Raw genomic sequence first — 14935 nt, forward strand, 5'->3', positions numbered from 1 at the left:
GGACACGGGCGGGACCCGCCCTGCCTGCCACGGGAGCCTGGCAGCTGCGCTCGTGGCCTCCCCTCCTTGTGGGCTCTGGCTGGGGACAGCCTGCAGCAATGTGTCCGCCACCAGAATCCTGTAGCAGGGGTTACAGGCACTAACCTTCCTCTTTCACACTGCTGTCAAACTTTCCTCTGGGAAGAATGAACAGCCCTGCTGAAAAAGCAGCCGGCAGTTTTGCCATCCACCTGCAAGAGCACTTACTTAACATGGCCATCCCTGCTTCCCTATCTCTACTGGAATCAGTTGTTTTTAAACCCTAAGAGTTTTGGTGAGAAATACATATAATATATAACATGGCCTTAGTTATGGGAACTAACAGAAAATCACATTACACTTCAGCCTCTACTCTGTGGTTTTGTGTTTTGTATCCAACACCAGCACTGAACTTTTTCCTATCCCTGTTAAAAAAATTTAGAAAGTGCATCCTGTACCCAAGTGGATTTTTAAGATAAAAGCTTGTCGATACTGCAATAAAGATGACATAGCGTCTGCTGTTTCCAGCAATGTGGGCCGGAGATGGTTTCACACCACGGCCTGAAGTGGCTGAACCCTGCTGCTAATTGATTAATGTCTGCTGCCATTGTCCGCAGCACCCTCCCCATTCAAAGACTATGTCTTTCTTTGACCTAAATAAATGGTTCAACGCGCTAATCCCAACAAAAGGGTCGCTTATGGCCCTAAACCCATTTATGGTGCTCAACTTCATGAATTACCTATTGATTAGTCCTTTTAGTATATTGTTGGCTTTAAGATGAACAAAGCTGAGCTCGGGGCAGTGGGAGTTAATTCACAAGCCAGGTCACATACTCAAAGGTAGGAGTATGCCTTGGTCTGATGGGTGCCTGAACTAGAAATCGAACCTCCGACACTGTTTGTCATCTAACACTTTTGTAACACACAGATGGCTTGAAAGTGTGTGTTGCTGCTTGCAAACAAGAGCTACTTGTTACTCCTTTCCCGTTAGGACATAGGGCTTGAGTTACTTGCAGAAGGTTTGGTATCACCATTTGTCTCTAGAAGTTACTTTGCTCCACATGTGACTTCAGTGACACATGTAATTGTAAATGTCATTTGCACACTGACACGGGAGACACATACATGTTACTAGAGTTTGGAGATTCGAGAACCAGTACAGTTGCCAGGAAAAAGGGAAGCATGGCTCATGCATGCTGCAGTGTTTCCTGTCAGGGGACCTGATGCAGTTTCCTGCAGCACGGTGGAGGTTGAGCCGCCTTTTGTACCAGCCTGTGCAGTTCTGCTGCCAGGGTTGGGGTAGTACAGCATCTCCTCATCCCAGGGCATCTGAGAAATAGGGGGGAAGCACCCCTGACTTGAGGTGCAGCCACAGCTCACCCCTATGAATTTGCTTCTTCATTATTCTTCTTTCAGTAATGTATTTTTGGAGCAGATGTTGATGATGCTTTACATGGATTTGTAAGAAATTTTGTATCTCCGCTAAGGTCTTCTAACGTAACTCTGAAATGTGCAGTGTTAGAAAACAAACAGAAGTAGTAAAAATACTGCCCAAACACGGTCATTGAAGTCTGGCTCTTCAAAGATACTTAGCTGCCTTCAAGTATTTTGTATCCCAGTCAATCAGTAATAGTCCATGCTTCAGTATGCGTTTTTTACCCCCAACAGGGGAAGAAATGGATGGTGTGTGTTCACTGAAAATCTCGTCATTTTTTGATAACCCGTTGACTGCTCTACAACAGCTCTTTTCTGAAGGGGAGGACATTTATGGATGGTTACCTGTTAAAATTAAGTTATGTGGTTTTGAAACTGTTAGTGAATAACAACAGAAGTTTTAAAATATTACATTAAGCTTATTTTATGGAAATAAGAGTAGATAAACTCTAATCATATACTAATAGTTTTTAGAATGTTTACATGTAAAATACTTGCTAAATGTGTTGGGTTTTTTTAATTATAGCGTATACAAACCGGTATCTTAAAAGCATTTAATAATCCTACTACTAAGACTGCAGATGAAGAAACAAGAAGAAAAGTCAAAGGTATGCAACTCTTTATTGAAAACTTTGGTTTTTTTGAAAAATGCACAGATTTTTAATTACTGTTTTGTTCAAAACTGACAATTGCAAACAGCAGTCCCGAAGTAGTGCAATTACCACTTTTATTATGTGTTATCCTGGTGCCACCTAGTGTTTATCTAAACTCTAGGGAGTATGGTGTGTGCTGTTTTGTATCCAGGATAAAGGCTTCCACTGCATTAATAATGCCTCTGTTAATGACAGACAGAATTTAAATTTGTTTTCTCAAACAGCCCGCTGCATCTTCAGGTTTGTTATATAGCCACAATCATGGTATTGCTCAGAGAGGCCACTGTGCATGAATAAAGCTGATTTCTGTCAGCTGACTGATACCACAAGCACTCTAAATATCATTACAAAGCCAAGATAGGAAGCTGTTTGAAAAGGAGGCAAAGTTTTTCAAAACTAGATTTTTAATTGTGTGTGTGTTTATGCAAAATTTTGGGGAATTTAATTAAAGCCTTAATAATGATTAAGCTGTTTTGAAAGTCACCCTTCCCAAATCTGCAATAGTTAAAGCATAGAGACATATTAGAACATATTAGGGTTTTGTATAATTTTTTAGAGTTTTATAATTTCAGAAAACATTCAGAAAGGGTGACAACCTGTCTGCTACCCTTGTGTCTGTACCAAAGCAATACAGTATTACCTGTTCAAAAGAAAACTGAGATTTTATTTAAAAGGCTTCTCCTTGATAGAGTATTACTGTTCTGTTACAGTAGGTGGGGAAGGGAAGGATAAAAGGTAACTGTCTAAAGTATTTTTAAATGGTGAGATAATACCGTATATGATGTATTAGTTATTGTATTGTGTTCAAAACATTTTGAATATGCTTAAAAATTGTGCTTTCATAATGTATCTTAGAAAGAACTTTGTTGTACTTAAAGTGTGGCATTGGATGTGTTATTTTTCACATTTAAAAAAGGCAATGTTTTTTCAGCATATGGAAGAGAGGGTGTGAAGATGAACTTCATAGATAGGATCTTTGTTGGTGAATTGACTAGCACTGTCATGTGTGAGGAATGTGAAAATGTAGGTATTCTGGAATTTGGTTTGATGTGGAATAGATCACATACTGGTTTGATTATGTTGTCTTGAAAGTATAAAATTGTACTGCCAATTTTATACTTGTTTTGTTTGTTTGTAAAAACAAGACTTTATTGAAAGTTTCTCATTTAAAATTATTTATTCCTTCTTTAAAGCATTATCCTCCCAAACCTAAGAATAGGGGTCCTTTGAATTCGAAAAGGATTCAATTACCGGGTTTGATATTACATCTAACTTAAGGCTGGAGGTTCCAAATTCTGTAATCATCTGTGTTACACCCCGATTTTATTTGATACATTTCAAACACCTGCCAGTACTAAATCCTCCTGCCTGCTCTTCTGGGATGTACCTGAAAATTGGGAATTAATTCCTTTGAATTAGTATGTGTGGGGAAATGCTAAAATTAAGATTTTTTTTTCTTTAAGTATGTTGGATAATTAACGTAAACCTAATGAACAGCATATTCCTTTCCTAATTAATATTACTGACATTTCATCATAAATACTTTCCATGATCCTTGTAATTTTCTTTAACTTTGAAACAGAAAAATCTTATGTGCATGACTTTTCTAATTGAACGTTACATTTGTGTTTGGTTTAAAACATTTTATTTCATATTATAGAGATTAAGTAAATCAATCAGTCTGAATAATTAAGCACAGTCCTGCAGGACCAGGTGAACTTCCCTGTGTGTGATGTGCAGATTACGCTTCAATGTGCTACTCTATCAATGAAGAACTTTGACTATATACAAAATAGAGGTTGTATGTATTTTGTGTGTCTCGTTTGTCTTTGCTGGATTTTTATATTCTGCCTGCACAGGACTCGGGGAATTTGCTAGCTGTAGCTGTCTGAGGAAGAGGTTAGCATTCACTTCGCTTTGCCTGCATTGGCAGAGATATTTTTGATTAGTGTTTGTTAATGCAAACTCACTCTTAAGAGGAGCCCCGGTTTGAACATCGCTCATCAGGCAGTCAGGCATCACAGTTAAAAGGGTTTTGATCTCATTTATTGCTTTACTGGAACCTAAACCATGCCGAGTGCCTTGCACAACAGGTAAAAAGAAGCCTACAGTCCGTATCAAGTGTCGCAGGTGGAAGAAGGGGTCACAAATATAAGATAAGGGCAACAATGACAGTAATTGAGGGCATGACCTGTTCAGTAACTTACCGTGTGTGAGATGGTTTATTTGATTTTTCTCTTTTCTTTTTTTTAAGGCTTTGATTTTTACAGTCTTTTCAGATGTAACATAAGTCAGTTTTGGAAGGAATTTGAGAATGGCAAGGAGAGAGCTTAAGGCACAAGCTCGGATGGGATGTTCTAGCCATAAAAGCAGGTGGAAAATGCTGAGAACGAGCATATGTAGCTATGATTTGCAAGATATTTCCCATTTCAGCTTTATATGGCTTATAGATGGCAAAGTAACTTCAGTACAGAAAAGAAGGTTGTTTCTTTTTCAATCCCCTTTCCCCAGTAATTGGATTTATTTTAACAATTACTAGTGTTTGTTACGCTCTGGAAATTTCTAATAAAGGTTTTGGCTGTAACCAGTAAGCCTGACAATCTTTTCTGAGAGCATCAGGTTAGAAGCAGCCATCTAACTGCCATTAATCAGTCCTTGCTGCTTAACAGTGTACCAGGTCAGATGCCTGCACAGAAGTGTCCAGAGTCGCAAAACTCTAAAAGTTAGCTTTCTGCAGAAATGTACCATCTAGAAGGCCCACATGACCTGAAAATCTGTGTGGAGCTCAGAGAAACCAAGCACCACGCTGCTTCTGGGTCAGTTTGTGCCCAGGTCTGCCCTTTGGGTCTGTATGCTGAAATTTTGTGCAGCGTTAGAAAGAAAATCAGAGCCAACTTAAAAGTTTGTGGGAAGTTCTTCATTGTGGTTTGATATCTCTTGTAACTAATAAGCTCTTTGTACAGTTTCTGATAATAATTTGATTTTAAAAAGGGAGCTATGTGCTATACCAGTATTATGTTCTTTGCATTTAATATGCATTTTCTCTTTTTATTCAAGATTTCAACAGTAAAAGAACCTTTCATTGATCTTTCACTACCTATAATAGAGGAGAGGGTAAGAAATAGAATATGTGATAAATGACTTGCTTCCAGTGGATTGTTTTTACATACCTTTATGAAGATGTTTATGTGCACACACACGGTTTTTATTTCAAGCCTAAAAATGTATGCTTGCCCATAAATACATGTACTATCATATCTCTCTTCTTTATATGATTTTCTTTATATATATACACACACATACAATGTCGTAAGTGTATGTATTTTTAATTTAGTTCAAACATGGAACAAATAACTGTAGTAATTTACAGAATACGTAGGTCTGAGATAAGGTTAATTTAGTTGTAGTTTTAGTATACAGTTACATGGATAGAATGATTATAAACTTTTAGCCCAAGGTCTGGAAAGTTAGATTCTCGCCTATTGGTTTGCATCTGGAGAACTTGAGTCCCTTGGGCTGAGGTGTACCTATGGGATGAGATTGTGTAAAAATGGACAGACTCGAATATTTTTATTCTGGTGTTTTTGGCATTTCACAGAATGCCTTCATTAGCTGCAGAGGAACTGTGTTCCTCTGAAGGCGTATACTCTGGTTTCGTGGGACTTGGGGTATTCATTTGAGAGTGGGGTGGGTGGATTAGGAGTGGTTCTTCCCCCCATCATGCATATATTCATGTATATTTAAGGGAGAGCATTTAATGTAGTATTTAATCCTGTATAAAACGTACTCTTCTCCAAACACCAGTTCTGTTCATATTAAATTCTTCACCTTTGTTGTTGAATTGAGTGCAGATGTCTGTGGGAGTTAAAGCTTGAAGCGCATTTTGTGTATCTGGGTCCCTGTGCTTCCTGGCTCACATGTGGAACATGGGAACTTCATGGGTTCTGTTTGAGAGAGACATCTGCTGGCTTTTAGCAATCTGCACTTACTTGAGGACATGAATTATTTTATGGTTGTCTCTTTCCTTTATAGTCTAGATTTGCTGCTGCTGCTAACATGATGGGGGGATGTGCAGCAGCTCCTTCATCACGTCATAAGGTGGTAGGCTGCACCAGAGACTGACTTACGGGGAGCTATGTCCCCTTTGATAAATTCACATCTCATACAGCTATGCATGTGCTTATACAATACTAGAATAGATTATTTGGTAGGTATTCTGTGCAGGAGTTTTTTATCATTCCTATTTCTTGTGGCTCTCACTTGATCCTTCAAAGCTGTTGACAGTGTGTTTCTGATAAATAGAATTAGAAAGCAGCCTTAAACCACAATTCAGGGGGTAGTTAATTGGATTTATGTAGGTTACTATTTTCTAAAGTAAAGGGAAAAAAACTCCACCTACATTCATCCTTTCCGTAGGTGGCAAAGGAATACAAAAGTGGCGTGTTCCCTTTCCTAATTTCCTGTCTAATTTCTTAGGTTGCAAAGCCTGTGCCTTTGGGAAGAACAGGTAAAGGTAAAAGTGTACAAGAGGCAGATCTTGGTCAGTATAACTGTTCTTCTATCACTACACTGAATAATCAACCCAAACTTATCAAGAAACACGCTTTAACAAAAGATAAGGTAAGAATTCAAATACTCGCATTAACCAATCATCTTGAGTTTATTCTGAAGTTTCTAGGGCTACAGGGGTGGGAATTTTGACTCCTGTCAATGGAGGGGTTTTTTGTATACAGATAACTGACATAGAATTGTTTTAAAATATTTCGGTCATTATTAGGAGTGTGAGACATAACAGACATTTGGGAACCATTTAGTTTTCTGCTACAGGGTTTCGTTTATAAGGAAAAAAATAATCTGCAAGACAGTTCCAATTTATGTTGCTTTTGGTTTTGTTGACTGCATTTCTTTTGTTGTCCTGAGTTTGTTTCTGGTTGCCATCCCAAGAATGTAATGCTGGCTAAGAGAGCAAGCAGGCCAGCCTGCGATAGTGCCATCTGAGGGATTAGTTGGCAGTGGGCACAGCAGGAACAGTGCAGACAGCAGAGGCTCTTGGGGACTGAGAGCACCGTTTCTGTGATCCACTCTGCCTTAAGCAGACTGGGGAGCTCGGTTCAGCCTGTCTCGAGTACTCTGATGGCAGCAAAAGTGTTCTGCAAATATGCCAGCCTCCCAGGACTGATTAATTGTATGCATTGGTGTTTACAGATTAAAAGAAATAACTATTGTGCACATATGTTATTGCTAATGAAGCGTGACAGAGGCTCTTACTGTCATTATTAACATTCTTTTTAATAAGCCTTATCATCCATATAGGGCTATGCAGCCAGTTAGAATCTGTACTAGAAGAGACATAGAAAAATCCAAAATAGTGTGAATAATGCTGTTAATACTGATTCATACAAACACAATTACTGAAATGTTTTCAAAATTAAGAAAATAAAAATATAGTATAGATTCAATAAACTAGACTAGACAGACTAATATAAAGGAAGCAACAACTCTGCTCTCAGTAAGAAAGTGACGTGGGAAGTATGACTGTCTACTGGGTGAGGCTTTGTGATTTCCTCCTCCCCCTCCATCTTCTGAGACATGTATTTATCATTATTTTAGTCTGTTTTTAAAAATTATGTTCAGTGTAATATATCTGTTCTGCAGTAAAATTTCTAACCCCAAACAAACCATTGTTGAATTCAGTCAGGGTTGATGGTCTGTGACTTCAGTTCATCAGTTTGTAAGTTTGCTTGTGAAAATACGGGGTGTCCCCTGGGTGGTTTTGTAGGTAACAGAGGACCTGAACACTCCTTGTTAAGCTTTTCTGCTGAAATGGGGAGCTTTACAATTTTAAGATTTTTTTTGGCTGCTGTTTGCATAATATCCCTCAACTCTAGCAGGCAGGTTCCTCTCCCTCTTCTCTAGTTACAAGGCACACAAGCTTAACTGAGACAAGAGGTGGTCCTAATGGACCTTGCTCACAAGTTTAAGGACTTGCTCACAAGTTTAAGGGCTTGAATTATGAAGTTGTACATTTAGTGTAAGTTTAAATCCTGTTTAAGAAAATAGTCGGAAATATTTTTTGCCTTTCACGTGGACTTCGTTTGGACTGAAGTTCTTGCTTAAAGTTTAAAACTGAGTATGCACTTGAGGATTCTTCATTAATTGAGTCTGTGGGACATATTTAAGGGATAGACTGAACAAAGTTCAGTGCCTGCAAATTAGGCAGATACCTGTAGCATTTGCTACCCATGATCTGGAGTGGGATCCAAAACAGTAACAGTCTCTTCCATATGAGAGGCTACCTGAAGACAGTCATAGGAAATACTGAACCCAAAGCCATGTTTAAATTTACAGCCTCGCTGCAGCTTAGGACCATGATCAGGTATCCCTCCACTTAGGTTCCCTCTTATGGAAGCAGTGGTGAAAGTTAGTTTCTGCAGTTGGTTCTGTGAAAGCACTGATGTGAGCTTAGCTCATACTGCGTGTCACTTTGTTTAAAGGTCCTTAATAATGGCAGGAAGTGAAAGGTGCAAGTGCTGGGCTCCTGATGCGCGGAGGAAATTAGGAGCCTTATTTGAGGAATGTGCCTCTAGACTACAGATTATGAGGTCATGGCAGTTTTAGATTCTTGTACCTGGTATCTGAGTAAGTCCTGAAAGGGTCTGCGCCCTGTTGGGGACCATAAAAACTCTCCTGAATTGGGTCCTAACATACTAAATACATATGAAAAAAAATATAACAGAATAAGTATTAAAGACTGATAGGAGACAGAGAAAAAGGATGTGTGGTATAAACGAAAGAACGGAAGGATTCCCACTGGCATCGCTGGAATTTTGACTCAACTCAGATAAAGGAAAAAGCTAAGGGGAGGAAAATTTGCTCATTTCTTTTGGGAAGCAGCCAAACAAAAGAAAGTAAAGAATCATGGATGTTTATATTTTACCCAAAATTAGGCAGATTTGGGATATTTTTAAAATCTATACTAGTAGTTTTCTGTGACAGCAAAGGTTTCTTTTTTTTCCTTCTTGCAATCTTGATAAAACAAACAAAAAATCAACTTCAGATAATGCACAAATTAGCAAACATACTGCTACAGACGCTTTATTTAATTCTGAGACGAGTGTGTACAAAGTGAGTGGAATTTTCTTCTGGGGCTGCTCATCAGCTAAGGCCTCTGATGGGAGGCTAGGGGACTAGCTTAGACTTGAGAACCTTTTAGAAGCTTAAGTTAGATTAAGTGAATACCCTTCAAACGTGCCCTCCACAGCTGTCACCAAGTGAGTGTAATTCGTGCAGGAAGTATTGATCTCCCAGTAAGTATAATGCTCTTAGCTGACTGGCATGAAGGTTTCTAATCCTGATTTGGTTTTAAAAGGTCTTAAGGAAGTCAACTAGCTTAAACATGTGAAAGGTTGGAGAATGTAAAATAATAGGTAATTTGCTTTGAACTTGTCATGTTTCAAAAGCAATGTTAGATCACAGATCTGTTTTCTGTTTCTTCCCTGTATTACTGAAATAATAATGCCACAATTTACAGAATCAATTGAACCAGGAGAGACGGATTGCCAGAAAAGCTTCCTCAAATGAAGAAGAAAGAAGTCCTGTTATCATGCAGGAAAAAACCAAAAAGCCTGAGCTGGAAGGTAGCTCTGGCGACCTGTACTCCAAAGACCCAACTGCTGACTCCGCTGTAAATGGAAGTCAGACGGATGGCAGTGAGAAGGAGGCCAGCCGCTCTGAAAGCAGCTTTGATGCTGACAGTGAAGCCTCAGAAAGTGAAAGTGCTTCTAAGCAAACAGCTTTCAGCCCGTCCAGCAGCGTGTCTGGTTTGCACGTCAACCATGTGAGTGTTAAAATGCCGCACAACAGACCAAGTGACAGTAATGAAGAGATGATTTCCAGTGCCATATCCAAACTCAGCTTCTGTGATACTATCAACGAAGATAAAAAATCAAGCCATGGAGATCCAGCATTAGGTTTATCGAACAATTCCATGTTCTCAGTAGACAAATCCTCACTATCCCCAAACCCTCAACATGCTTTCCAGACTCTTGCCCAAAGCTACATAACTAGCTCAAAGGAATGTTCTGTTCAGTCCTGCCTTTACCAGTTCACCTCTGTAGAGCTCCTGATGGGGAACAACAAGCTCTTCTGTGAGAGCTGCACCGAAAGGAAACAGAAGTATCAGAAGAAAACCAGCTCCGCAGGTAAAGTGCTCGTATCTGTCTGGACACTACAAATTGCCCCTCAAAGCGTGTGTCTCATTGCTGCAGCATGGCCCCCCCGCCTTGTGGCTACAGAGGAAATGTCTCCCCAAGCAGAAATGGCTTCTAACAACTTAAAACTTCATCCTGTGAAGGCAGCAAGACTTAATTTTGTGTTAGAACATAGTCTGATATGTTCTAAGGTAGATGTACCTTGGAATTTATTTTGCATCTTTATTTTATCCAAGATAAGTAATTTAAAGATGACCATAAACTGAATAGGTGCATTGTTCGATATTAATCTGTGCTGCTGTTTGTGTTCTTTACAATCCTAGAAGCTCTGAAATAAATGCTTCAACATTCAGCTCTAGCAACTTACATACTGAGGGAAGTAATGTAATTAAGTATATAAGAGGGGCAAAAAAAAGACACTTGTTATAAAGAGGGGAAAAAACACTTAGAAACATTTCTAAGAATGGCCATGAGAGAGAACTACCTTATTGTAACAGTGTTTTCCTTGATGTTTGTATAGCCCAAGTAAACCACTAGAGTTCATTGAGCAAGAAAAACAATTTAAATATAATGAAAAACAAACCTTTAAAAAGGACTAGAGGATTTTTTTTTAATGTACAGGAGTTCAGAAGGATAAAAAAATTAAGCTCTTCTGATTATTTTTAAATAAAATACAAAGGAAGGTCTTATTTTCCTGTTTGCTGTGCCTTTGTAGATAACTGGAGAGATAAAATTTAAGCATGAGTAAATTCAGAAAAATTAATCTAAAAGTAGTATTTTATAATTATTCATTTGTCTGCAGGCACAATGAAAAATGGAAAATCAGTTCACAAGTAATCATTATTAAGATTTAAGAAGATTTAAGAAGTCAGCTATTTTTACATAAAATACTCCATTCTACCTCAAATTAAGTATTTTCCTTTGGACATGTGTAAAACCAGTAAAATAATTTTTTTTTCAGTGAGAAATATGCCAGTAGCTTGTTCCCTTTCACTGTACAGCTAACCACCGAGATACTTTTGATAAAAGCCCTTCTGGTTCAGTTGCCTCTGCACCAATCCTGTGTGCTCAGCCAGCAGGTCATGAGGCATCCTGAAGTCAACACCCCTCCTCTGATCCTTCTCTTATTAATCGCAATATGTAGTCATCGGAAGAACCAAAGAGTGCAAAATGAATCTCTGTCTTAATGGTTAGGAAATTAGCGTTGCTAAAGAGACCTGTGCCTCCCATTTCTTGTTCCAGTGATCATCCGTTTATTTCAGTTTTAACAGGAGAGTTCAGTGCTCTAGTAGCAGACAATGTAGATATCTCAGTGTGCAAGCTGACCTAGATAGTGTACGTGCTTCCAACTTTTGATCTGATTTGCGTAGGACGGGCTAAAATAATGATCAGATTTGGCAGATTATGTTTATTAAAAACTAGAAAGATGAGAAAATGTTTTTATTACTCCACAAAATGTCCCTTGCATTTTATAATACGTGTACAGAATAACTGTAACATCTGTTCTGTCAGATGTTCAAAAGATACTTAAATTCTGTCTGACTGCCTTTATAAATTGTTTTGATATTCACAAATACAGAAAAGAAGATGGAAGGTGTCTACACAAATGCTCGGAAACAGCTGCTGATTTCTTCAGTTCCTGCTGTCCTTATTCTCCATCTGAAAAGATTCCACCAGGTAAAAGATCAAAACCCTCTTCTGTATTCCTCTGCCCCCCTGGTGGACAAGCAGTTCTTTAAGTGGTGGTGTGCATACTGATAATTCCTTTTTATATATGGAGAATTGGTAGAACCACTGTTTGAAACATGCTTATGTTTGACTGTCTAACACCTTCAGAGTGCATTTAGCCATTCAGATGTATCCGGGGCAACCTCTTACCACGTCCATCCTGCTCATGTGTAGCAGGCACTGTACTGAAAACATAACAAAGAATGTTTAAATCAGTTACAATCTTATTCTTGGTCTTGCTATATTTTAATAGTATATTAATACACCTTAGCTTTAAAATAAGTGTTTTTACTAGGAAACTTTTTACAGGTTTTTTTTTCTTTCCTTTGAAGGCTGGTTTGAGTCTACGGAAAGTAAACAGGCATGTGGATTTCCCACTGATTTTAGACTTAGCACCATTTTGTGCTGCATCTTGCAAGGTACCCATTTCAAGTCTTTAACTGTACTTCAGCAGTTGTTGTCCTGAGCACAAGTTAAACTGGATTGAGGATGATGATGATGTTTATTATTCCTTTCCTAGAAAAATTACAGAGTGAATTTTTTCAAATAGTATCCAGAGATCAGAATTGTAACTAATTGAAATTCCGTTCGTATCAACAATATCATGGACGTTAACTAGTACTAGTTAATCTGTGGTACCCTGATGGTGTTAGTGTATCTATCAGCATTAAGGACGAATACTGCTGCTTCCATGGTAACTAAATTCAATTAGTAGACTACTGAGTATTTTCAGTACATGTATTTCACCATTGGAAACGCTGTAGATGTCTGTTTGCTTCTTTTAAAGTAATACTGTTGACAGCTAGTTAAGATATCTGTAAAATTTGTTGTGCAATAATGTATCTTTGTTTTCTGTGTTTCTGGGAATGCAGAATGTTACGGATGGCACGAGAGTGCTCTATAGCCTTTACGGAATAGTGGAGCACAGTGGGTCAATGAGAGGTGGTCATTATGCAGCGTATGTGAAAGTCAGGACACCCTCCAAGAAATTACTAGAGCACATTTCTACCACTAAAAATGTTCTAGGTATGTACCGAGCCTCCTTTCTCTGTGATTAAAACCACAAGCAACTACTGCCTACAGCTCCTTAAGGCGATTTACGGCAAACAATTGTTTCAGCTCAGAATATTCTGTTATTTTTAGGGCCACATAAATCAATTTCCATGACAACTGAAATTAAATTTTCCATATACTTGAGCATTTTATATATCATAGAATTGGAAATCTTTGAATGCTTAAAAATCTGGAATAATTTGGTTTAATGTGAACAGCAAGAAACTTTTTAATGGAGGATACAAGCTTTGCTGTAGGGTTTCTTTTGATATTTTGAAAACAGCACATTCGTTCTTACTAGTGTGCTTTGGATCTGCAGAATGAAGTAAGATTCTAGCATAGAATCTGTTAATGAATGATTCGTGGAGGCAAGACTGTTGAGCTGTCAGAGTAAGGTAAATGTATTTACTGTTTCCCTTCATGGGAGGTGTGAGAACCAAGCACGATCCTGTCTATCCTTGTACTGTCACTTTGCATTTAAAGCTCATTTTCCAGATGGACAATTTTTGGTATTATTTTTGAAATGGAAATCTCCCTCAGTCTTATGCTTCCCTTGCAGTCATTATTACAACAGATAAGAACATTTTGTGTTCTTAATTTCACACTGGTCAGCTTTTGAATTTTTTTTTTTTTTTTTTTTTTTTTTTTTTTTTTGGTCAGAACTGGTTGTGTGTAAATGTAACTTACTGTTAAAACTCAGCCAGCTGTACTTGAAAAAATACAAAAAAAGCCATAGTGGTGTATATCATAAGCCTTGTTTTCCACTAATTTCTCTTACAGTATCTTTGACGTGTAAATTTCAAACTACAGATACTGGGCTGCATTCAAGTCATGAGTTATTCTTGTGGGCTAGAAGCTTCTCTTCCTTTTGAAATAATCTACTGTATTTGTTTGATGATGATGTGAAAGACAAGGAGCAACGTCTTTTACTTCTACATTTCAGGTTTAAAAGAAGCCATGGGAGCGTCAGGAGGACAGTGGGTGTATGTTAGTGATGCCCATGTTCAGATGGTTCCAGAATCAAGAGTACTAAATGCACAAGCATATCTACTTTTTTATGAGAGATTATTACTATAATATTCAACAGTTTAATTTAAAAGATGGTAGAGGTTATTTAGTTTATCTTATTTAAAGCTGCAGTGGTAAGAGTACCTGTAAATATTGTGCCTTTATCTTGTAGAGAATTTATCATATGTTGACTTTGAAGTTCAGTCAAGCTATTATAAATATCTGAATGGTTCTCCTAAAGTACGCACTTTGCCAAACCTTTAAAATTCCTGGATTCATTAAAATACAGTACCGTTAGAATGTAAGATGATGTCCTACCCTACTGAGGTATATGGAAAGTTTGTTTTTGATTTTAATAAAGATAAGCTTTCAGTCATAGTTCTAGAACTGTTGAGAATAAAAATACTGATAGCATTAAGTGCCTGGATTTGCTAGCGTAGAGTAACGATATAAAGTATTTCAACTTTTTGTGATCTAGCCCGGATCCTTCCCATCACTGGGCTGGATGTCAGCTGTTACGATTTCCGCAAACAAGAACCTGTCAAATGTGCGATAGTTCCCCATGTGGTAATTGGAGAACGCAGTGCTTCCAAAATGGAGTAGCAGCAGCTGTCTCCGGGTCATGCTGCTGTGCACTTTCCTGATAGAGCTGGGAACAGACCGGGGGGGAGAAACGTGGCTTCTCCAGAGCGGCAGTGAATCCACAGTGCCCTTTCAGCTGTCTCCAGCTGGCACTGCTAGAGCCATGTACTCCTGTTTTAATAGAGATATATACTTGGTGCGCATATGTATATCCTCCGAGAGAGATATATATACACACCTGTCTGTGTA

General features: G+C 38.3%; 1 protein-coding gene across 1 annotated transcript in view; it reads left to right on the top strand.

Annotated features, from left to right (window-relative positions):
* Nucleotides 1-14558, top strand: part of USP45 (ubiquitin specific peptidase 45) — a 46863-nt gene extending 32305 nt beyond the window's left edge. The window contains exons 9-17 of the mRNA XM_010131383.1: nt 1979-2060; nt 3037-3128; nt 5163-5219; nt 6582-6725; nt 9637-10306; nt 11895-11992; nt 12376-12462; nt 12916-13069; nt 14040-14558. Coding sequence (XP_010129685.1) covers nt 1979-2060; nt 3037-3128; nt 5163-5219; nt 6582-6725; nt 9637-10306; nt 11895-11992; nt 12376-12462; nt 12916-13069; nt 14040-14173 — 1518 coding nt within the window. The 3' untranslated portion in view covers nt 14174-14558. The remainder of the gene's footprint in view (nt 1-1978; nt 2061-3036; nt 3129-5162; nt 5220-6581; nt 6726-9636; nt 10307-11894; nt 11993-12375; nt 12463-12915; nt 13070-14039) is intronic.
* Nucleotides 14559-14935: the final 377 nt, after the last annotated feature.

Source organism: Buceros rhinoceros, unplaced genomic scaffold, assembly GCF_000710305.1.
Source record: "Buceros rhinoceros silvestris isolate BGI_N320 unplaced genomic scaffold, ASM71030v1 scaffold2772, whole genome shotgun sequence".
NCBI classification, from domain to species: Eukaryota; Metazoa; Chordata; class Aves; order Bucerotiformes; family Bucerotidae; genus Buceros; species Buceros rhinoceros.